We start from the raw sequence: 26,464 nt of genomic DNA on the forward strand, positions 1-26,464 counted from the left end.
TAGAGTAATATATTTCAGCGTGCTAGCAGCTTCTTTACATAAATATTGACTGAGCGTTTCACGTAGGGAAAAAATCGTAGTTTGGTATATAAATTCAATTTAAAATAAATTGCCAAACTCTGTAAAAACACTCGTAGGCTTTCCTTCCTTAAATGTTTACATATTTAAACCACACGCAAATAAAACTGGTTTATTTAGTTCTATTGACATAATTATGTATTTAAATGTTTCCACATATCCACCTTCATGCATATACAAGGTGGGCCGTTAGTGCGGGAGGGAATTGTGGGTTTATTAACTCACATACTTAAATTCATCGTCGTTTTCAGTGATTTTAATAGCGTTTTGCACAGTGTATTGCATTTTGTATTTAGGTTTGGCGGGGTGTCACCCCCAGCCTCCAGGTATCTTTGCTGAGAACGATTTTGCCTGAAAAGGTATACCATCAACTACTCCCGTAGTGGTAAAAACTATGTGGAGCCGAGTTTGAGGTTTGTGTTTTTTAAATATTACTTAATATAAATTTATTGAATGCATTATTGTACGCATGCAAACCATTTTTTTCAATCACGTCCGGTATATGGCAAAAGTCAAAAGTATTTTCGAAAATGACATTTTTCGGTTTTTTAGCCATAACTTTGCTGTTTGTAAAGCTATACAAGAAATTATGAATAGGATAATTAATCAGCATAAAATTTTGCTTAACTTTAACTGACTTTGTATCTCTTACGGTTTACGATCCCTATAGCAGAAATGAAAAAAAGCTCGCCCTGTATATATTGTCTCTTCTGTTAAGGCCCACACCATCTCGTGAGCAGCCGTCGCCTGTTGGTTTACATTGTAATTTTGTTTTTTTTTCAAGTCTTGTTTTTTCTGTGTGTTGGTACTGCCGTTTACCGAGTAATTTTAGAGGCTTGGTTGGTTGTCTTCAATCTGCTGTCGACACCCCTCAGATTTCTTTTCCAGTGGATCCCTCTACCCCGAGCTCTACCCTCATCTTTATCCTCTTTCCCTTCCCGCAAATTTATTCCGCTGCTTTCTGCAACCGCAATTCACCGGAGCCGCTGAACAAACTCTGCCGAACAACCCTCAGGAACCAGGAAACAACTAAGCAATTACTTATTTAATTTCTTCGTTTGTTTATTACCTAAAAAAAGATACTTATTAATTACAGCCAGTTAAAGTTATTTGCGTACATTTAGTTATCATTTTTAGTTTATCAACCATCATCATTCATACCCGAGAGAAAAGTTTTAGTTAAAAAACAAGTTGTTTTTTTTTAATAAACCTTCTGTGCCTATTCTTTAATCTTCCTCCAGTAGATTTAACTCCTTTCGTCCTGCATTTCCCGATTACCAGAGCAGTTTTCTAGTTTTGCTGTACGGCGTAAAGATAACCAAAGTTAGTGGTGCCTATATTTCCGAGAAATATTTTTGAATCTTTTCCCCCTTTCTCTTTCTTTTCCAGATTTCTTCGACTCACATTTCTTGATTACGGTACTTAAGGTATTAATAGTTATTACACCAATTTAATTTTAATTAACAAATGTGTTGCGAGTCAGGTTTAGTGGTGTCATCTTACTGATGAGTTTCGTATTAATTTTTTCCAAAAAGTGGACGTGATGGTTGAGGTCAAAGTATTGAAGTACTTATTCATAGTTTTGACTTTTCAAACCGTCGACTTTCACGTTTTCAACGTTCAAGTTCTTTAATTCCCAAAGCTTTAAGGTGTTTGCAAATTTCTAATTTTCGTTGCTTTTAAGCTTTGGATTTTGTACTTTTTTTTGAAAATTTTAAATGCCTCGAAACTTCTAATCTTAGGAATTTTTGAAACTTCATAATTGTCAATCGTCCAAATTGCAAAATCGCACGGATTTTATGTTAAGAAATATTTTTTTAATATTTTTTTAGGTATTTTGAGGGTTAAAAGTAAATGTTGATGATCACGTAAGCGTAGTTAAGCTACGTCGTACTTTTTTTGTTTCCCAGCTTTTTGATGGTTTGAGATTTTTAAATCTAGACGTAAACGTCAAAGCAGTTTTGGATATAACAATTGACGTAAAAGTGAAGGTAAACGTGGGCGCAAGCGAAGGCACCTGCGTAGGTACCGAATAACTTTGACATAGTCACGGACGCAGAGGTAATGGTAAACGTAGACGGAGACTTCGACCGGAATGTAGAGTGGATGAAGACGTAAAATTTCAACATTTTCACTTTTCAAAATTCTAAAATTTTAATAATAATAATAATAATAATGCCTTTATTAAATTGGCGAAAGAAGAAAAAATACATATAAAAAATGGTGAAATGGGGCGAAGTTCAGTTCCACAGTAAGATACCTTAGTCTGCTCTACCACTTAACCCCGTACATTACATGTATACTACAAATATTTCAAAATGGTGTTGCTTTAATTGCATAGATGGTTACTACTCTAAACATTGAACGTTAAGCCACTTTTCATAAGCGAATAGAGTTTGTTTTTGAACCGAGCACTTTTAAACTGTTTTACGATGTCTGGTACCTCATTATAGATTTTTACAATATAATAAGAAAATGCTCTTTTGAAATATTGGGAATTGTGAATCGGTGGTGTCAGCTTGCCTTTGTATCTTAAATTGAGGTTGTGAACATCAGTACGAAAAGATATTTTTTGATATAGATATTGTGGGCATTTGCTCATGATAACATTATGAAAAAGTGATGCAGCATGATGGTGACGACGCTTACTCATGTTTAACCAACCTAACGTGATTAATTTATGACTAATTCGTTCGTATTTACGAATGCCAAAAATCAAACGTAGGCAAGAATTTTGAAGTTTCTGAACCCTACCAACGTCAACGGAGTCTAAACATGGACCATAAACAGTATCGCAATAATTAAATCTAGATAGTACAAGGATATTACAAATGCGAGCTTTCAGTTTTGTATTCATTAGATGCCTATGCTGGTAAATACGTTTTAGTATCCCATACGATGCGTTAAGGTTCTTTGTGACATGCTCCTTAAATCGTAATTGGTGGTCCATAATTAACCCAAGATTTTTTACTGAATCACTTAACGCAATATTTTGATTATTCAGAATCAATTTAAGATCAGGTAGGGCCTTTAGTCTCGATTGTTTTCTACCAAATAGTATTGATTGTGTTTTGGTAACATTTAATTGTAGATGATGTTCTTCCGAGGCTTTTTGTATCGATTCTAGATCTTCATTTATCAATTTACATGCACTCGTTGCTAGATCTGCAGGAAAAGATAAGTAAATTTGTGTATCATCTGCGTAAAAGTGCGATTTACAGTGTTTTAACTTATTAGAAAATGTTGACGTATATACCATGAATAAAAGTGGACCCAATACAGACCCTTGCGGTACTCCCCTCCATGTACGAAGAAAATCAGAATTTTCGCCGTTCAGACAAACTGATTGGTATCGGTCACTTAAGTAATCCGTAATCAATTTCATTGCCGGGCTACTAAAACCAATGTGATGCAACCGTGCCAGTAACAGATGGTGGTCTATTGTATCAAACGCTTTACTGTAATCGAGAAGCACCAGTAATGTTACTTCACCATTATCAGTTGCACGAATGATGTCGTCAGTAATATTTAGGAGTGCGGTGGTACAACTATGTCCCGGCCTAAATCCAGATTGGATGCTTGGAATTAATTTATTGATAGTTAAATATTTGCGTATTTGGGAATCTAAGACCTTCTCAAGTACCTTTGATAACACAGGCAATATACTAATAGGCCGGAAATCCCTAAGGTCACGTGGGTTGTTCGTTTTTGCAAGCGGAATAATTCGTGCTAATTTCCATTGAGCAGGAAAAGTGGAGTTTGTGATGCAAAAATTTATTACGTGAGTTATGTACGGCAAAAGAAACGGTACACAGAGTTTAAGTATTGCAGCATTCATCTGATCAAAACCTGATGCATTAGATTTAATGTGTAATATTATTTGGAAAATCAATTCTTCCGAAACTGTATTAAATTTCAAAAGCTGCCCAGCGTGTGCCCGGTTAGAGAGATAGAAGTTCAATAATTGCTGAGACGACAAATTATTGGGTGGTATACAATGAAGTAATTGTTGATTAAATTTACATTTGACAAGTTTGCAGGAAGGTTTTTCATTTGTTTGTTGTTAAAATTAAATTGCTTTAAATCGCGCCATAACATGTTTGGGTTTTGTTCATATCGTTAGGTATAATACGCTTTCTTTTCTTTTTTTACTGTAAGAGTGGTCAAATTTCTTAAACGCTTATAATTTTGCCAATGATCTTCCGTTCTTGACTTTTTATATTTGACAAACGCAGTATCTCTTAAGGATATCATTAACTTGAGATTTTCGTTTAACCATGGGGCTGCTGGTTTGGTGAATCTTGAGGTTCGTAAGGGGGCATGAATGTCCAGAAGGGTAAGAATATTCTTGTCAAAAAAATGTACTTTATCATTTATTTCATTCAGGTCATAAATGTTTCTCCACGGAATGGATTTTAAGTGATCGCTAAATGTGACATAATCGAAGTGTTACAATTTCAGAATTGCAAAATTTTAACATTTCTATCTTTTATGTACATTCCAACATTTTAAGTTATAGTGTCTCACAGTTTCAATGCTGGGTCGACTTCGGGCCGGTATTCAGTGCAGACGTGCCTTTCAGTGAGCGCTCTTTAAAGAAAGTCACGTAAATTTTAAACTCGAGGCAGGTCATATTTCAAACTTATATTCGAAGCTCAAGCGGTAGTCGTCTTTATCAAGACACAAATAACACGCGGGACTAATTTAATCGTGAGAAGGTTAGAGATCGTGTAGGAATCTCCAACCAACAGGACAACAAACGGCGTAAAGATATAAGATAAGTGCTTGAATTCATACTCGATACTTAGGATTAAGGCTAAAATTAAATTGAAATTGAAATAAAGGGGAAAAGATAGAATAGAGGGGCGCAAGTCGCGGGGAGCAATTAGACAAGATGATTGGATAAATAGGGGAATTGGGAAAGGTAGCTCTTATTGAAGCCGGGTCTGGCTGGTTTTTTGGGTCTTTGTGTGCCGTGTGACTGAGGGTGGAAATCACATTCAGCAAATCCAAAACGGTGCTGACAACATGGAGGAGAGGAAACTCTGAATAACAGATAGACCCCATAATAAGGGCCAAATCAAAGAAAATAAGCATCACGAACACAGTAGGAGTATGGGCCAGAACAGTAAGATCGGACCGCAAAATGGTAAAAAGGGTATAAAGGGGAAAGTAAGGGGAGGGGAAAAATACGAAGAAAGACAGGGAGTAAAGCGGGAGAACTGAATGGTGGGATGTGAAACTTCTGATAGGGAGAAGAAAAAGGTGAAGTATACAATGGAGTACTACAAGATGAGGAACAAAAAGGGGAAAGGGGGAACAGGTTCGGCGAAACGCTCAAGGAATCTACAGGGAAAACACTTGGGGGATATACATCGCCTATGTCACCGAACAGGAAGCAAGCCATGCACAACCACAGCAGATCACTGAAGAGATTTGGGAGGCCAAAGAGGAGAAAAAGAGAGCCTTTGAACAGCATGAGATCAAGGAATTCGCCTGTTTGCAGAGAACATCGCCAAGCTTAGCCCAATGGAGAGGAATGCGAAAATGTATAAGCACATAAAAACAGAAAGAGGAAACAAGGGGGAAACAAAAAATATGTACCAATGGCAGCATGGGAGAAACTCCTGAAGGAGGAACAAAGCACAGGTCCAGTTCATTTAGGTAAACGATTACTGCCACTACGGCCACCCCCCCACGATCGATGAAATGATGGAGATTGAAAAAAGGGAAAATGTCAGGACAGGGTAGGGTCGAGTCGAGACCGAATTGTTACAATACGTATCAGAATGCCTAATAAAGGACCTTCGTTAACGACACCTCACGAAAATGAAGCTCAAACAACCTGCTACCCCACCTTTGAGGAGTATTTACGAGAGACCCCCCCCCCCCCTTCAACTGTTATTACAATGTGCCTGTATTATAAGTCGCAAGTAGTCACTGACGTTAAAGGTCATAACTCGATTCCTTTTGGCAAAACAATTTTTAATTAATTGGTGTACCACTTTACTTTTAATAACGTTTATTTCATACTGTCCGGTAGATGTTCGATTACACTATTAATTTGAGTCCGGTAGGTGAGTTATTACAGCATCAGAGCCGGTAAGTGTCGCTAAGCAACACTTACCGGACTGTTATTATTTGTAGGTATACATCAAATTTGACATCTTCACACAATTAATTAAAAACCCCAACATAAATTTGGCTGTAATTCTTTATTTCAAACATTAACATTGATTGTAATGAAACAATTTGTATTGCCCTCAACACTAACGCCTGGGTTATTACTGGATGTCGAGTTAGTAATGTTTGATTCCTTCTGCTGTAGAACTTCAATGAAATTTTCGCCGCCTTGTATCAGTTGTAGCATACGGGCCATCTTAACTTTTCCTTCTACCGAGCCTTCGATGTATTTTTCTGCCGTCTATGAGCTTTTCCATGCCCCATGACGCTTTAACACCGAAACCCAGGCAAAAAAATCTCAATTCAAAAACTTACTGCATTGAAAACAGTATGCCAACATGACGTTTTTCTCTACTTGTTTCGCCCCATGTTCGTTCCTCCATTGGCAAAACACTTAGTACTCTTTTTCATACCTTGCGGCCGACTTCTTAGGAACCAACTTTTCGGTTGCTTAATGAGATTTCGACAGGATTGTATCGGGAACAGTGGAACATCCCACAACGTTTATAGCGTCCATTTTTCAGTGAAAAAATTCAATGTCAACAAACTACAAACTATAGCAACGGCCGTTGCCACAGAAACAAGGTAATGCGATTTTTACAATATAATGAAATTTTGTAATCTTTGAAATGAAATAATGATACAAAACAGACTTACAGTATGAAATAATAGTACATTATATATCAAGGTAGAGAAGTCCAGTATTATTGCCTGAGCACCAAGATTACATCTCGAGGCGCTTGCGCCGAGGGGGGTAAGGTGCGAAGGCAATAAGAGACTTCTCTACCGTGGTATATATACTATTTTTTTCACTACTAGCACTTGAAATCCTCTAAATTAACATATTATATTGATAAGAAAGTGAACGGTTGGACAGAATTTTTTGTTTATTAATTTAACATGTCGATCAAGTACGTGGAAGTACAAGTCAAACAGGTCGTATTTTGTTCTGTCATTGAGATTTTTCAAAGAGTAATTTCGTTCGAATTTGTTCAAAATGTGATAATTTTAGGTATGTAATTTCTCTGGAAATTGCGAATGGTGGCAATTATTCGTTTTAGAGAACTTGTCCAAACGTTTATTGAGCGAAATTTCGGGTTGTGTTTTCTAAAAGTGACAGCGTGACAGTTCTCATTATTGACTACTAGTTAATAATAAAAAATTATTAACCACTTTAAACAAATGCCGAGAAAGCCTACTTTACAAGTGGAAAAAAGGTTAATAATCATGTCATCAGACGCTAGTAGTGAAAAAAATACGTTACGATATACGTCCGGTAGTACTTGTAACAGTACTCGTTTAAGACATTCTTGACTCGGCTCCTGACGTCGCCTCGTCCATAATGTCTAACTCGTACTGTTACAAGTAACCTACCGGACTTATAACGTAAATAACTATTTCCTGTTATATTTCATTGACAAGATCTAAAAATGTATGGGAACACTTGACGTTCTCCTAAAACGGTCTGCTAGATACAATACGAATCCGTCGTATGCTATCTTGTTTAGTACGGACAATATTGTCAAGCTAACACACTGTGAATTTTATACTAGTCTTAATGTTAGAAAATATTGTTCAAATAATTTAAGAACAAACATTAAAAAAAATGGAAATAACCTGCCTACCCAGATTATCGAGCCACCCTGCATATTGCTAATATTGCTTGAGTTGTGAACGCCCCTTATGAGATAAATTCGCGTATCAATTTCTACATCGCGAGCGGATATCGTTATTACTATCATCACGCCACGAAATTCTTTATAAATGAGATATCTAGGCAATCCTCTAAATCTCTAAAGCGACGTAGATGTGTAGATTAATGGGCTATGTAAATATACGTAACCGCCATTTCGAAATTGAAAACCATCCATTTTATCAACTAGTAGTTTATGAAAACCACAAATTTATTCACCTTTTTATAACACACTGATACGACGATCGACGAGTTACTATCAGAATGGTGCCGGTTTGAAAAATTGCTTCTATGATAAAAACCGCTTTCCATCATATTTATTTATCCTATCTCATGTATTAGAACGAAACTATTAATTTCTATTTGATCACCCGCTATTGCGAACTGTACGTAATTAATTATCGATTGCAAGCTTTATCTGCAGGGGCAAAGATAAACGTAATAAACCTACTATGTCAAAATTAACTTTCTCAAAACAGAGAATATTGAATTTTGTAGCATTTGCTTTTTGTAAATATTTCCCCCTTTTGATGTTTATTCCCTAAAGGTGCGTCAACATCTCTTTATTTACTTGAGATGTATGTGATTAACTTTCGACATGCCACTAGACATTCGCAGCTAGAATTTCAGTAAATTGCAAAATCAATAATTGTAAATGAACATAGGTAAGACTGTGGGAATGCATTATCTAAATTTGCAGATTTCGTTTTAATTACATTCATTAATTCGTCTGATGTATTGTTCCATCGTTTTTTTAAACGTGTTGTATAATGAAGAGGGGTTTAAAGAAAATCTTTTTAACACGTTTTTTTATTTGTCTGTTGCGGCTATCGATTTCGACATAACTGGTCATCTTCAGGCCGAGCTATAATTCATTAAACCAACTAAAATAATATTTACGCCTATAGCGTATTAAACAATCACAAACCTAGATAGATGTGGTAAATAATGTGAAAAACGTAATATCAAAAACTGAAAAAAAGACAAGTAAAATTTGTCAAACAATAAATTTTTTCTACAACTGTCAAAAAACCTGTCATTTTCTGACGAATTTCGAAACGCGAAGTAGTAGATTTCTAAACGGTTAATAAGTAAGGTTGCTCTTGACAACGTGCGCGAAACCGTCTACAATGAAAAAAAGTATTTGGCACACATGACAAAGTTGAAAGCAAGTTTAATTAACAATCGGTTCAGTTGTAGAAAAAACATTGTATATAACGCTTCGCGCTCTTGTTATATAAATAACTATTTTGTTACATTCCTCTAAGCAAAATACTGTTTTTATTCAATGTTCTAAGCTCACTTTTCCGCCATATTGGAGCCCGTTTTCTAGCGCGGAATGTACACATAAGTGTGCTGCTGGTTGGGGAAAAATCGACACTCGACAAGTATTATAGCTGTCACCATATTCAGATTCTTATCCAGTCCTAAAACCCGATTAGGTATATGTGGGGGAGTAAGTTATGCCTATCTAGGAATTTACCAATTTGGAACTCCAATGCACGTTCTAAGATTTTTGAGATCATGGGTAGTATATGAGATGACTTCAGATCCGCTACGGTTTTTGGGTTCGATTTCTTGGGTAAGGGTGTAACGTGTGAAATTTTCCATTGAGATAGATACACCGCGAGACGGATGTAGTAATTGAAGATGTCACACAACATAAATAGGATATGAGGGTAGCATTTTAATGTTCATAATGAAAAGGTACACTGTCATTGAAAAAAATTCAATTGTTTTTCGTTACTCACTTGTTTTCTGAAATAAAAACAAATGAAATCTGCCTTATTACGAAAAATAAAATGTTAAACAACTTCCATACAGAAAAATGTTGTACACACGATATTTACTGAGATATATACTACATTCCATACATAATGGGCACCCTATATTTCAAAATATTACCTATTGTTACCTAAACTTGATTGTATCAGAAAGCCACGGAAACCGATAAGTTTTGTTTCGCACTAAGTGCAGCAGATTAGGTCTAATTACACTGAAAGCAACGTTAGTAGGAAACATCTAATTCAATCAGAGCTAATTGATTGAATTTTTAGGGTTTAGATTTTCAACCTCTACTCTTGGAAACTACATACGAATCATGATTACGTGTGTTGGTAATTAAGAAAGCAATTTTTTTCTATGTTGTATAACTGCTACTAAAACAAATACTCGCACATGTCGTACTATTCATTTCATAATTTCTTCGCAGAATGAGTTATTTATTATATAAGAGATGCCAATAAATATAGTAATGACTAATGACACATTAAAATCGTTCAGTTTTAAGTCTAAACAGAGACAATGAAGATTCTTTATTATCGGCGAGTAGTGCTATTACAAATACATATAATAGCAAACATAATAGTTTCCTAAAGGTAATAAATAAGCAAATTTGAAAAGTTACATTGAGAAACGATGCGAAAATCAATATACTTATTATTTATTAAAGGAAAATGTTTTTGAAATATTGATGTGACATGCGTTCAGCTCTAATCGCCTGTGTTTAGCAGCTGTCAAAAATGTGCGCGGTTTGTCTCTCGTTGCAAGACCTTTACATGGTAGCTGTACATATCAACCTTCGCTTTTGCTGGATACTCTTAATTTTCTGTGCGTATTTACAAATTAAAATTAGTGTTTTGCTCGTAAAACGACAGGTGATTGTTAAAATGGGACGCTTTGTAGTTCAAAGGTAATAGGGATTGGAGTTGCAGAGAAATTAACTTTCGAAACTGATCGTTGCCGCAAACAACCGGCAAATTTTGTAATTTGTACCGCTTTACTGGTTAATAATACTTTTCGCAATACTATGTAATCATGTTCAATCTTCATCGTTTAAACATTTCAGTGTAGCTGGAAAGATGACCAAATTAGGCGTTCAGTGACCACACTCAATTATATTAATTGTATAATTGCCAATTCAAGTAAATTGTTTTCAGACTGGAATAAACAAAAATAATTAACTGATTCATGATGATTATCTCGTAATTAATTATTTTTGGGTATTTTAGGAACAATCTAGAAATGAGAGCTATTAAAATTGGCAAAAATCAAATATTCTAGGTCGAATGATCGTTTTAGCAAATATCTACAACTGTTGAACATTGACGAATTTAATGGCTATCAACAGGAAAATGCAATTAAACCTAAATTATACGTTCAGTGATCACACCCAAAAGTCAAAGGCAAGTATCATCCATCATTTTCTAATTTTAAGGCGGTAGCAGCGGATTGGCGAAGTAAACGGCAGCTCCAGCGCCGACTACTGGTTAATGCGAAAACACAGCAATTTCCCTAACGAACAGTGAACAGTGAAGAATCGAATTCGGTAGCTGTATCTATGAGAAAGCAAATGGAGGATAGCGAAACAGTATCTCCATCTTATAATCAATGAAACGGAATGTAACCAAAAGCTTACCTTGCAATTAAACGGAGCGGTAGAAATTACTGGGCAAGAAAAACCAAAATCTATAGATACGGTGCGGTAAACTTAAGCAAAACTTAAACGATATGAATTCAGAATAACTTTAGGGCAAAGGTCAAAATTACGGTACTTACAAAACGTAGTTTGCGAATGTGCAAAAAGCAGAAAAAATTACGTTTCGCTTAAAACACCAAATGCAAAAAGGTTGATTATTTAAATACGGCACGGTTGCCAAAGTAAATTAAAATCTCAAAAATTTCGGTACTTTACAAACGTAACTTGCAAAGATGCAAAAGATCCTCTTTTCTTTCTTTACCTTTTATAAAATTCGGGTAAGCCCTGGAGGTAACCGGCACAGCGTATTCGGTTATCTACGTCCAAAAATTAAAAATTCTTTAATTAATTACGTCCTTCCCAGACGTCTTAAATGTCTGTAATTGGTCCGAAAATTCAAACCAATTAAGTTTACTACAACGCATTTATTTAGCTACTGTTAATTTTACTTACTTAAATGGCCGGATTGAAATTTCTAAAAATCTATAGTTCAATTAACACATGTTAATTTGAATTTTGGGGATCAATCGGCGGGGTCCTAAACCTACATGACCTTGCAGTTTTAACGCTCGTTTAAAAATTAGCAATAGACACAGAACCATGCTAATAATGGCGTAACGCGGCTGAAATTCTAAAATATCAATTTTCCCTCGTCTTCTAAATGACAAGAACTTTTGGACACTTGAAATATCTTGACGGGAACGGTTAAAAGCGGCGAATTAATTGCAGCGTTAGTTACGGCAGCGGTGACTGTAACACAATTCTAGAAATAAATCAATTACCTTTAACTTCTATCTTCAATTCCTAGAACCAACACAAATATTTTCGATACGAAGTAACAAAGCGCCCAACAAACGCTTTTTGTTAAATTGAAAGTGTTCACATCGTAGTACCATTTTTTGATATTTTAACTTTGAAGAACATAGAGACGAGGACTACTGGGGTTCGTAACCATCAAAAGTTGAATGATTTTTAGCAAACCTTTATAGTAAAAAAAAACTGAGGAACCGTAATGATAAGACCTGATATGTATTTGGGAAATTGTTATCTGATAGCAGACTTGCACCAGTCGCGTAATGCAAGTCAAAGAGCTCACGCGTTTCTTTAATGTAATAGTTTTGCAATAAATGTATTTCAGTATCCTTCCGTTATATGTGTATATATCCAGGATACCTAAATACAAAACAGTGGCGACGATTTGTGATTAGTGATCGGAACAGTGGAAAATTGTGAATTAAAATGGCATTAAATCCGGTTAAAGTTGAAAACGTGCACGGCAATTTACACGAATTTGACCCAAACGTTCATCAATGGGACCTTTTTGTGCGTAAAATGAAACAATATTATTCTGCCAATAATATCGATAAGGCCGATAAACAACGTGCTTTATTTTTAAATGCGTTAAGTGATAACGCGTTTTCTTTAATGTTGGATCTTTGCATGCCGGATAAACCGGAAGAAAAATATTTCGATAGTTTAGTGGAGTTATTCAATAACCATTTTAATCCAAAACGTGCAATATTCGCGGAAAAGGAACAATTTTACGGGGCGCGTAAGGAAAAACATGAATTGTGTATAGTGATTGGGCAGCGCGTGTTCGTAGATTAGCAACGTATTGTAACTTCGGTAATTCTTTAAACATGATTTTACGTGATAAATTTATTATCGGTTATAATGACGGGAAAATTAAAGACAAATTGTTTCTAAGTGAGGAAAGTTACGTTTCAAGAAGCGGAGAAACAGGCGAAGACGTACGAAACACTAGAAGCCACTAGATCACATCAAATAGCCAATGATCAAGCGGATTTCTTCTACCGACGTGTCAATAACCAAAACCCTGGAGCAGCATCAACTTCTCGAAAAAGTGAGACGGCCGTAAAACCAGAGCCTTTGGACGTACATCTGGTAGGGAAAGGTAAACGTTTCAACAACCAGCAAGGTAAGAAGTCTAAATTTAGTAATTGGGACAAAGACGTAAACACTAAGTGTAGAGTATGTGGGAAAAATTCACATGCATCTACAGCGTGTAATTACAAAAACTATCATTGCCACAAATGTGGTAGAAAAGGACACTTACAGAGTGTTTGCGCCAACAAAAACATTCAACCACGGAAAACCGCAAACTCTCATTTTGTGGACGTAGACGATGACCTGGACACATTGTACAGTTTAGACATTAACAATCAATTTTTGTTACCCATTCGCACTATTAAAGACACAGAGAGTGGCGAACCAATTTTAGTTGATGCGTGTTTAAATAATGTGTATTTGCAATTTGAACTGGATACGGGTTCCGCGGTATCTGCAATGAACGAGTTTTTATTTGATACACTTTTTCCAGACGAAATTTTGGAAAGAACGAAAATTAAATTAAAAGGTTACAGTGGTGAAATTATTACCTACTCCACTAGGTGTCGCGTCAATGACAATCACATGCTCAAACAATAGGCATCCAATAAATATTTTTGTAATTAAGTATGGTGGACCACCAATTTTGGGACGTGATTGGTTTTGTAAAAATCAGCAAAATTTTAAAGTAATTAATAATGTGAACCTGTTTGGCGGCGACGTGGAGAAACTAATTTATAAATACCCTCAAGTATTTAATAATAAATTAGGCACTTTTACGGAAGCAGTGGTCGATTTAAAACTTAAAATATAGGGACTGAACCCAAATTTTTTAAACCCCGTCCACTTCCCTTCTCGTTAAAAGAAAAGGTGGAACGCGAAATTAATAGGTTAGTGTCTGAAAACGTCCTATCCCCAATAGTCATGAGCGAATGGGGAACACCTATCGTTCCGGTATTGAAGAGAGATGGATCTGTCCGAATATGTGGTGATTATAAAATCACACTAAATCCATATTTGAAAAATGTGAGCTACCCTCTACCCAGAATCGAGGACTTATTTTCCAAATTAGCGGGTGGTAAATATTTTACCAAAATTGATTTAAGTTCGGCTTATCAACAAATTTTATTAAGCGAACAGGCCAAATCGTTATCAACCATAAGTACACACTTGGGTTTATTTGCGTATAACCGAATGCCGTATGGAATTAAAACAGCTCCATCCATTTTTCAATTAATAATGGAGAAAGTTTTATTTGGGTTGGAAGGCGTTACGTGTTTCCTTGACGATATCTTAATCGCGGGAAGAAATAAGGAAGAACATCTTCTTAGAATAGATTTGGTGCTTAATAAATTAGAGAAGTATGGATTAACAGTGCGAAGAGAAAAATGCAATTTTTTTCAAAAATCTGTTAATTACTTAGGGTTTGTAATAGATGAAGAAGGGCTCAGACCTTCTACTGAAAAGGTAGATGCATTACTAAAAGCTATACCTCCTAGAAATAAATCGGAATTAAAGTCAGTATTAGGAATGTTTAACTATTATCGCGCTTTTATTCCAAATTTTGCCAGTATGTGTGAACCACTTTATAGGTTGTTAAAAGACGAAAGTTCTTGGATTTGGAATAAAACCTGCGATCAAGCTTTTGAGACTTTGAAGAAAACGATATCTTCTAAACATGTATTAGCACACTACGACTCTGCAGTTCCTGTAAAGTTGACAGTGGACGCTTCTTCAACCGCAGTGGGTGCAATTTTGACACACCGATACGAAAATGGAAAAGAAAGGCCAATAGCTTTTGCGTCTAAAATTTTGACAACCACTCAGAGGGCTTATTCTCAAATAGATAAAGAAGCTTATAGCATAATTTTTGGTGTATCTAATTTACGCAGTACCTGTATGGTCGTCATTTTGTATTAGTCACCGATCATAAACCTCTTTTGTCGATTTTTGGGCCAAAGAAAGGTATTCCGATAATGGCAGCAAACCGTTTACAACGATATGCTGTATTTTTGTCAGCGTTTGATTACACCATTGAATACGTTAAATCGGATAAAAATGTAGCAGATTGTTTATCTAGATTGATTGAGGACAATCAAACCGAGATGAAAAATTACTTGGACGACGACGACGAAAAACTTTACCTACTTAAACTTAATAGAAAAACAAGATATTTTTCGTCTTGATAAGAAATTTATTCAAGAGGAAACTAGGAACGACGAAATATTGCGAAAAGTATTCGAATTTGCGTCACAGGGTTGGCCAAGTGACTGCAAAGAAGAGGAACTGAAACCTTATTATATTAGGCGAGACCAAATTACAATAGAAGATAACCTATTGATGTGGGGACATCGGTTAATCATACCATCACGTTGCAGGAAAGAAGTTTTAAAAGAGATACATTCGACACACATGGGAATAGTTAAGAGTAAATCATTAACTAGATCATTTGTATGGTGGCCTTCGTGCGATAAAAACGTCGAAGAATTTTGCAAAAATTGTTTAGCTTGCTCTAAACACAGAAACAGTCCGCCGAAAGCTGAAGTGATTGAGTGGCCAAAAACTGAACAGCCGTGGGAAAGGGTGCATATTGATTTTTTTGGTCCACTGCATAATAAAATGTTCATGATTGTGGTAGATTTCCATTCGAAGTGGATAGAAGTTGTTTATATGAAGAACATTACTTCGGAAAATACAGTAGATAAGCTACGAGAAATATTTAGTCGGTGGGGATTGCCAAAGATCGTAGTAACTGATAACGGACGTTCATTCGTGTCGGAATGTTTCAAGCATTTTCTATATATGAATGGAATTCAGCATATTACACCACCACCATATCATCCTGCCACAAATGGGTTAGCAGAGGTTTCGGTACGTACTGTAAAAACTCATATATTAAGGGCCATGGAAGAAAGGAATTCCACAGATCTTTTTGCGGCATTAAACCGTTTCCTATTGCACTACAGGAACAGCATTCACAGTAGTACGGGTGTTACTCCAGCTGAACTCTTGATAGGAAGAAAGCTACGCATGCGATTGGATCTCATTTTACCGGAAGAGCAGCTGAAGCGACAGCATTTGCGTAAAGAGGAACGAGGGAGAGATCCGAAGAGACTAACAAGAAACAGTGCGGAAGTGAAACGTAATAAAGTGAGTGCGAGAGGCAATTTTAAAAAAGGTGATCGTGTTTTTGTGCGCGATTATGGACGTGCTAAACCGAGTTGGGTACCTGCAGAAATTGTAGAACAAAACGGACCTCGAAACTATAAGACATTAACTAACGAAAACTTTATCTGGAGAAGACATTCGGATCAAATAATCAAAGGACCTTCTTACGATGATGACGATTTATTAGATTATTATTCACGTCCTTTGACTGTTGATTCAAATGCAACTATTGTTAATAATGTTGACGATGATGTAGTAGAGGAATCTGCAGTTGGAAAGGCTAGTTCTCCGGAACCAATTAGGGAAGCTGAAACAATTGCAGATGATTTTGTAGTAACTAACTCTAGAAGTATGTTGCGCCCAACCAGAAACAGAAAACCTCCTGACTGGTTCGCAATAAAATAACTTATGTTATGTGAGGGAGGAATGATATGTATTTGGGAAATTGTTATCTGATAGCAGACTTGCACCAGTCGCGTAATGCAAGTCAAAGAGCTCACGCGTTTCTTTAATGTAATAGTTTTGCAATAAATGTATTTCAGTATCCTTCCGTTATATGTGTATATATCCAGGATACCTAAATACAAAACAAGACCCTTTACATTTTCTCAAAAAGAAGTGGCGAAGAATATGACTGGGAATAGTAGTGGAAGTAGTACTTGGGACATTTGTTTGTAATGAACATCCGAGTAGCACAAGGATATTTTGTTAAACGTACAGAAGCTAAGGCCTATTCGTCTAGTATATACCCTTTTTGGATGTAGTTCATGCGCTTTCCCGAAACGAACTTGCGCAATAAATAAGGTTCAACCAAAGGTATCGTAACGAATATACCAAAAATCCTGGTAGACATCCTTGAAATATAATCCACGTTCTAAACCTTTTCCAAACGTTTCGCAAACCATCGAGTAACGTTGCATTGCACTATATAAGCGTGTTTGAGTTCAGTTCCAATTTCAACGCCAAAGTAATAAATAGTTCGCGGTGTTATAAATTGTGTATCTATAAGTGATAAATAATATTTTATGCATAATAAATCAATTCATTTCCAGACTGTTATAATTTATTGTTAATTAGTTGTAAATAAGTTACCCACGTAATTAAATTTAGGTTCCAGTATCGTAGTCTAAAGTTGCAGTCCGTCGGATTACTCCCATGTGGTCACTACGCCACCCACAAAACACCTGTTCAGTTAGCCCAAAACAAATCAAAATTGAACTTTATAATTTTATCATCTGTCCTCGTACACATCCGGCATCTGCTAATAGAAAAATCCTAATATTGACTCAAAATTTCTCAATTTGAGAAACTCGCTGTCCTCGACCAACGTTTGAAAATTCCAAAGAATGTATTACCAAAGAGTAACTAATAATATTACACAAATTTTCATAAACAGCTGAAATAAACATTGGACACGAAAGACAAGTCATGAAAACTGTATTTTGGTTGCACTTTGGATTCAAATAAACACACAATTGATTTTCAAAGACAAAAATTTATTTCGAAACACATGGCAGAATTAAAACAAAATCCCCGAAACAAAGGAAAAACAATTAGAATAAGAACTCTGAAACTACTTAAAGTTTTTTCTTAATCCATGTAATCTGGTCATAAAAGTTTTGCGATACTAGGCGCACTTAACTCACACACAACTGCTGCCAGCTTTTGAACACAGAATTAGATAACAAACAAGACTAACTTGATTAATAAGATGACACAGTTTTCGGCGGCTGTTCGGACGATAGACATTTTTAATTTAGAAGAGAACAAACGGTCTCGCTGTTTATTCAATTCGACGAAACACTTTCCGTAATCGGACAACGCGTGTAAAAGCTTTGATAATGGCAGCTTCAAAAGAATGCATTAAAAACATCCCCACCTCTAACCAAAAGACACGTAATTGTCTGTAAAACCTACATTTCCGTTATCAGCTCCAGGCATTTCCTTGAAATCGATTAACTTTTGCCTGATACATACCCCTTATCCCAAACGAATAAATAGAAACCTTTATTTATAAAGTCGCAGACTTGACCAGATGTACCTAAATTAAAGCATCTTATCTAAATTAAACAATTACAAAGCCAACCATTTTAAACAAAAATATGCATTTCACAAACAATTCTAAAAGGAAAAAAAAACAATGAAATACATATTCAAATGAAACGAACTTAACATTTGTGTTTATTTAAATTTCTTACTTAATAAATTGAAATATTCTCATATACAGAGTGACCTGTATGGCTTGATAATGTTCATATTTTGGTATAGGTGTAATTTCTGTTGGTTTTACATCTGTGCATAGCTGCATACCTCTTCAGAACTTTCTACTGAATTATAAAATTAAATAATGCTCCCAATTTTATTATATTCAATTTGAGAACCACCGACTGATTATGCAATCTTTGGAGAGTCGATTGAAGGGCGCTACACGACGGAAATTTGCACGTTCAGTAGGATGGGTCTCTTCCACATTATGCTCTGTCTTATAGGCAGTCGTTCCGTCAGCAGTATATGGGTAAATGGATCGGCAGTATGGAGTGCCGCTATGGTCTCCTGGCTGCAACATTTGAGGGGGGGGGGGGAAGAGCGGTAGTGTATAACACTTTATAAGACTGACAATATTTAACAACTAAGTAATACACGGAATATCACATAAAAGTAAAAAAATTACAAGAGGCCTTCAGCGTCGAGTTATTAAGCGAAATGCTTATGCTTTCTCCCATCGCAAGATCGCTCGCTCGCTCTTTCGGTCGATAGCTTCATGTCCATCGATTTAAAAGAGAACGGATGTACCGATTACGGTGAAATTCGTTATTAAATTTGTAGATGGGAACTCGTGAATTGGCAATGTAGATCCAAAAAAAGGAGTGCCGTATTGACATCTCTCTTAGTTATGCACCGAATCGCATGAAATTCAAACTGCACATAGATTTAGCGATATAATACGCAATATCAAAAGTTTAGCCTAATCGATTCAACATTCATAGTGCCATTTTGTCATCTCGGCCATTTATGAACCGAATTGCATGAAGTTCAAACTGGGCATAGCCATCAGTACCATATCGCGTCACCGCTTTGTCACTTTTGATTATGTATTATTAGGGTGGCGTAACTCGTGCATGTTCTAGTGGTAGCATATTCAAATGATGCCTTTATCGAAGAACAAGTCCCGCCAGAGTGCGGACCTCCGCTGACAACTAAGATGCGGCGGTCACCTACCATTGAACCTAATGTGACCGACTCTTAAAATGTCTGCAATAAAAGGGGCCTGTAATGAGAGAGGTCGACTTCCAGGCTTTTATAATAAACACCAGCAACCACCATCGACACATTAAATAATTTCAAATCGAGTTTAAATCTACCCGTCTGCTAAACAAGCTCTGGCATCAAACTGAATTTTAACTTTCTATTCAAAAATGAAGGGCAAAAGCTTTAATAATAACCACAAAGGGAAAATATGCCAGCTATTTAAGCTATTACAGTAAATTATCGCCTAGTAATAAATTTCTTCCACGTTCCACCCTTATTCAAGTAGACTGCTATTTAGATTATGTAAAGCGTGGATATACCTAATCTTTTGTAGGTAATTGATGCTCGCACCAAAATCTAATAATGAAACAAACATTAGCTTATATTTTATTTGCTTGAGCAATAAACCTTTAGCTAAGCGAATTACGATTTCATTTCCTTAGTAATGAAACGAATTAACTTGCGTTCATGGTAGACAACGCCCTTTGAAACAATTTTCACGAATTGTTTCATCCAAACTTGTCCGTGTACACTTTATAGTGGTGAAATACTGCTTTATGGATATCTCAATTTTGGATGCCTACGGGTTAAAATCTTATGTGGAATGGAAGGCTTTTCACAAATTGTCTGAAATCTAGATCGCGTGGAAAGAAATAATGCAACAGGAGGTGTTCTACTTGAAAATTTTAAGCACTTGAGAATTTTCAACTGATAAAGTTATGGTCTTTTATGCCATAATACTTTAAGTTTATATGACTGCATAAATAAAGGCCGACTTAAATGGGTTGTATGTAAAGTATAAGTGGAAGAAACAGAATTTGCGTGAATTATTCAGCAGCCGTAAAAACCAATGATGCTATCACTCTAGTTGAAAAGCGTATTTTAACGTATTTAAGGAAATATTACTTAACAATATTATATTTCTTTTAATACCAGGTGAAGTTTATTGTAAACACAAAATACGATATACTGCACAGTAATAATTTTCCATTCAACTAGCTTTTATTTGAGTGGAAATAAACGGCGCTTAAAATAACATAGCATCATAATTTTGACAACCACCAATTAACGTTTCTCGTTCCGGTCTTTGTAGGTACTGTAACATATTTCATTCATTAGATACAATTATTCCTTTATTGTTGGCAAGTTGTATGGCAGTCTCACAGTTTAAAGGGAGATTGTAATTTATTTCAAATGCTTTTGATAATATAGTACTGCCATCACGATCCAAGAGGCAAATCGATTACAGTGTTTTTTTTTCATGTTGCATATTTAGTGCGAGTTAGATATTTACCCGTCATTCTTTCTCTCCTTTGAATAAGATAATGGGATAACAAGGTTGATTCAGGAACCGTGCATCGATTGTGATAAGAGAAAGCCGATTGTATGGTGATATACCCATTAATAAACGGAATATTTAGTTTAGTACTCGGTTTTATGTATTTTATAAGTCAAAGACGTAAGCAAGTTTAACCTTTGTGATTGAAATAGTAGTAGTGTCGGTGTAGTTATTAAAATTCATCCACCTCCGTAACATGTGACAGAAAATGTAACAAAAGAGGATTCCAAGAAGGTAAGAGCACATTCTCAGTCCTGGAATAGGAAAAATCGTCGTGCTACTTCCAAACCTTGATTTTACAGTCATGGCGCCGGCATCTTGAATTTTTGTAAGTACTATTCAAAATAGTTCGAATTGTTCAATATTTTCAAAACTATTGAAGCTAGAGTTAAAAATACAAATTGAGAGTACGGAAAACAGTTTTACGTAAAATAGTTTTTATAATCCTTCTGTTTTTCTTCTACTTACAAGAAAAAACAAAAAATACGAAAAAATATAAACAAGTTAAAAAGTAATCGTAAACGATTTACATAAAGTGCATTTCCACTTGCATTCATTTCCCATTTGTAAGATGCAACTTCTGTTAAAATCGTAAAAATCCGGCCACAAATATGAAAGATAGCGTTGCACATGGGCAATCCATTGTTGACGTGCTACTTCAATTTCAGTTTATGAGAAGAATTTCATTTCAATACTTTTCTAAATAAGAAAGTTGGAACTGCGCATGCGCAAACCTAAATTTTAAAACTAATGTTAGATTTTCCTTTGTTCCAAGCGCCTAAGTATCAAATTTCACTTAAATGGTTCCATAGATAAAAAAAGTTGGCACTGCGCATGCGCAAAATAAAATTTTGAAACTGGCGCTAGATTTTCCTTTATTCCAAGTGCCTATGTATCACATTTCATTTAAATTCTTCCATAAATAAAAAATTTGGCACTGCGCATGCGCAAAACCAAATTTTGAAACTGGCGTTTGATTTTCCTTTATTCCATGTGCCTATGTATCAAATTTCATTTAAATTCTTCCATAAACAAAAAAGTTGGCACTGCGCATGCGCATAACCAAATTTTGAAATTGGCGTTTGATTTTCCTTTATTCCAAGTGCCTATGTATCAAATTTCATTCAAATACTTTTATAAGTAAAAAAGTTTGCAATTCGGTTTATAAATGGTCGAGGTACCTACAGACCTACACTATACCTTGCACTATACACACAAAACTTGATGTTATACTTCCTATGAACCATAACAGATTTGCTTCTGGGCCTTGACTGCACTCAAACGAGTGGCATGGAAAAACTCACTTTTCGAGAAAAAGGCGGCGACCATTAACACTTCAACCTTTGGCAGACTATCTAACTGCCCCTTTACGAACCAGTCAGAACTCAGTTTATGGCAGATTGCCATAATAAGTCGAATCGAACTCCTATCAGTGTCATGCACTAATATAACTCCCGATCGGAAACTTGCGTAGTGACGTAAGCGACGCTCGGCCAATATCGGCATGTCGTCGGTTGCATGACAAAATTTGAAAGTTTTACGATATTATATGTTGTTTCCTGACATGTTGCAATTAGAAATAAAAGTTTTGTACTCGGTTTTGTATATGAGATGTTTAATTACAGGTTATAAACTTTACAGTAAGACACAAAAAAGTTACAATATTTTTTTTCAGGAAGACCCTATTGTTTACAGCGATACAAGCGTGTCTAGTTCGAATTGTTCTGTGAGTAATTGTCCCGGCTTTCATGTCTCGCGGACGACGGACTTGGCGTATTTGCATTCGACGAATCCGACACATTTGTTTTTCGCGAATAATAAAATGTTTGGACGCAATTATTGCTGTAGATGTCTGTTCACGCACCTCCTATTTACGCGCATTGTATTCTTCAACAATTTTAACACACAAAACTTTGGGTTTTGGTAAATCTTCGAGTGATGCTATCGGAAAACTATATGCTTTAATAACATTCATATAATTGCTATGGTCCATTTGGTATTAGTATTCCGGTGTCTAATTAATCCCACTAAATACAGCTACACTTTTTTTACCTCACGCCGTCGATTAATTATAAACAATTCTCTAAAACAAACTGCAACGCGTTATTGTTGACGTGCTGAATAAGAATGAACAGAATAAGGTACGGCAACGGTTAAACGATTCTAGGTCGTATCGCTTACGTTAAAGAATGATAATTGAGGTGAATTTCGCTTACATCCAGTTTTTGTTTACAGTAATGTTGTTTAGGCCTACCTGATGCCAATCAAACTGCAGTTCTAAAAACTGTATGCAAGCGAAATTCACTTCAAAAAAATTCTTTGACGTAAGCGATACGACCTAGAATCGCTTAACCGTTGTGGTACTTTATTTTGTTCATTCTTATTCAGCACGTCAACAATAACGCGTTATAGTTAGTTTTAGAGAACTGTTTATGTTTAATACGCGATTTGAGGTAAAAAAAGTTAAAGCTGCATTTAGTGGGTTTAATTACATATCGGAATAGTAATAACAAATGGACTATAACTAATAAATTGCCATTAATATCTACTTCCAACTCACTCAATTTGTCGACAACATCGAAAAAATGGCGACGGTGGCTGTTCAGATCTTGTCCCTCCATCAACCGTCGCAACTTTACCTTTCGCGCGGGGCCTTTAGATTGATTGAAGTATTGTGCAGTTTCATCCATACGTTGTGTGATATCTCGCATCACTTGATTTGTTTCAGCTCACTGGGAGAAATATATAATATAATATCTGATTTTGCTTTTGAATCATTCTTTTTCCAAGCGACTAAACTGTCATCACCTGCTGCGGGACATTTACAAGTAAGTACCATTTACGAAAAATTATTTGTGGTCGCGCTTAATTCACTTTTCCTGTTCTAAAAATAATGTTTGTAGACCATTAACTACTTCGACGTCTACATTTATGGTCGCATTTGCAAGTGGTCACAGCAATAAACTTGTTCATTTGATCTCAAGGAAGACCGTATTGCTTTTTCTTGAACGAAATTGATCAGTATATAACGAGTGCTGATAGACAAAGCTGCACGTGATGACAAAAAAAAGGCGTTACATTGATGCCTTGGTTTAATTGTAAAAATGGATTCGCTATTAAACATTTTAGGTATAAAGGTGAAATATAACGAAAAATGAGAGCTTATTCGAAGTACCTAATCTTTCATTTATGAACAGGATTTCATTCATTGAAAAATAAAGCCGAACAATGACTGGCAACTCATTGTTTGCTGAGAATCCAATAAAGGATAGTGATTTTTGTGTTTTATGTGTACATTTTGTGTGATATAAATATCTACGCTGCTTCACATCTAATAGTGACTGAATTTTCAAATAAAAATTTAAATTAAATCCCAACCGATTTGGTAGTCGCTCAAGAGAAAAGATCTGAAACAACGAGGCTGGAAACTTTCATTTCACGGTGCGAAATGGTTGCAATTATTTGATTTTTAGCAGTGGCGGAAAGGCATTCTTTCGATCTTGAATTGCCCAGTAATTATATCAGGTATTATTGGAACGGATAAAATACGGTTACAGCTGGATGCAGTGGTTCGTTTAATAATTGCAACGCAGCGAAAATTGTGGAGAATGAGAGAGAAATTGCAGCCTTTTATTTAGCAAGCCAAAAGCAATTAGTTGCAAAGTACTTCTCCACAGCCTATTTACTACTTGTAACCATTGATTATTATTAGGTATTTTATGGAACTCCAGTTTTTATTGACGTCGTGTACGGTGTACGTACGGAATTCGTTAGCTATAGGAATACACGCCTTACGGATCAGTTTGAGGGTGGTATTTTTTGTGTTTCGTATATCAAATTCTCAATTTGTTAGTCATTACAAAGAAGTCGCAAACGCTTTTCGGCCTGTAACTTAACGTAGTCCTCTCCAATTCATAATTTCGGCACACTTTTTCTCAGAATCCCTTCGTGGTGGCTTGGGAAATTGGAATTAAGCATGAATTCATACTATGAGAGGTACATTAGTTTTTTCAGATAAAATTTAATTAGTTTGTTTCATAGTAGAAGCTTCATTTCCGAATACCTTGTAAAACCATACCTCATCTTTATTCTACTTATTATCTATCAACACCAATTTCCGAAATCCCCCACCAAAAAATTCGGTGCCGGTGTATACGATGCTATCACCTCCCTAAAAACGATGTAAGAGATGTAAGTGATTCTTTAGATTTAACCTGTCCAGTCAAAATAGGCTCAGATTTTTGAAAATCGGACGAGTAGATTAAAAGTATCAATGAGTATTGCGCGAAGAAAGTTACCCCTTATTAATACTAAAACCTGAGTGCTCTTGTACTGGGAGAGCTGACGATCGATATTGGTATTGGATTCAAGAAAGGTGCGCATCAAGTGTTGGTAGCAGAGATGAGGTGATTGTAGGAATGTACTTGCTGAGAAAATTCGGGATTACCATAGACCTGTACAATGGAGAGCTGCCACGCGTAATGCTTGTGGATGATGCCACTCTGCCGGAGTGTTGCGAGAAAGTTGTGATGGTTCACATGAATGGAAGTCTCTCGGAAAACTTTTTGGGAGTGATGGAACCTAATTATACCAATATGGATCGAGCGATTTTTATTGGCAATAAATGCCAAACAACTAACGCCTGTTCCGCTAATGAATTTGAACTCACTGCCGACCAAGTTAAGGAAAGGTACTGATTGGGACGTGTACCCCAGCAGCTGTAGTCGTGGGTTGTGTAATTACAGTCAAGAGTGATGACACTTTGAAGTGCCCAAAATGACCCGAAAAGCTATGATCACAGCCTTATGGAAGAATTTGACAACAAGCTAAAAGGTTAATTTTCCGCGACGGCGCTACCAAGACGTGTTTGCTTCAGAGAAATGACTTGTCGGTTAAGCAATATGGTCACTCAAAATAAATACGACAGATGCCCAAACTATTAAGCAACATCCATACATGCCTTTTGGTTTGTGTAACGCTCCCGCGACGTGTTTTAGAAATTAATGGAACTGGTCTTGAGAGGTTTACCTTGGAAAACGTGCCTTGTGTATTTGGACGACGTAATTGTGATTATCCAAACGTTTGAAGACCACCTTAAGAATATCGAAGACTTGTTTATGAGGTTGCGCTGTGCTTCAACCGAATACAAAGAAGTGCAACAAAGTTCGTGCAGTACAAGAATGGTCCAAGCCGAAAGATAAACATGCAATACAAGTTTCTTGGGTCTACGCATGTACTACCGGCGATTTGTAAAGATTTAAAGATTTCAAATTGGGATTATGAATGCAAGCGGGCTTTTCAAGATCTCAACCAGTTACGGCTGCGGTGCTCAGCTATCAAAGAAGAGAGGAGGACTTCGTGTTAGATACGGACGCTAACAATGTTGGAATGGGTGCTGTACCATCCCAAATGCAGGACGGGCACGAGA

At 36.1% G+C, this 26,464-nt stretch overlaps 1 protein-coding gene across 1 annotated transcript; it reads left to right on the forward strand.

The window, feature by feature from the left end:
- Positions 1–15,444: 15,444 nt before the first annotated feature.
- Positions 15,445–16,944, forward strand: LOC116181023 (uncharacterized protein K02A2.6-like). Its single transcript, XM_031501246.1, has 2 exons — positions 15,445–16,151; positions 16,247–16,944. Exons 1-2 carry the CDS (start codon positions 15,621–15,623, stop codon positions 16,262–16,264), a joined length of 549 nt encoding a protein of 182 aa, XP_031357106.1. The 5' UTR covers positions 15,445–15,620; the 3' UTR covers positions 16,265–16,944.
- The last annotated feature ends 9,520 nt before the right edge of the window (positions 16,945–26,464 follow it).

Source organism: Photinus pyralis, unplaced genomic scaffold (genome assembly GCF_008802855.1).
Source record: "Photinus pyralis isolate 1611_PpyrPB1 unplaced genomic scaffold, Ppyr1.3 Ppyr1.4_LG9, whole genome shotgun sequence".
In the NCBI taxonomy this organism is placed as follows: domain Eukaryota; kingdom Metazoa; phylum Arthropoda; class Insecta; order Coleoptera; family Lampyridae; genus Photinus; species Photinus pyralis.

Bases quoted from the DNA above. Each gene is read 5' to 3' on its own strand.
- LOC116181023 (XM_031501246.1), top strand. From the start codon at position 15,621: ATGTGGGGACATCGGTTAATCATACCATCACGTTGCAGGAAAGAAGTT.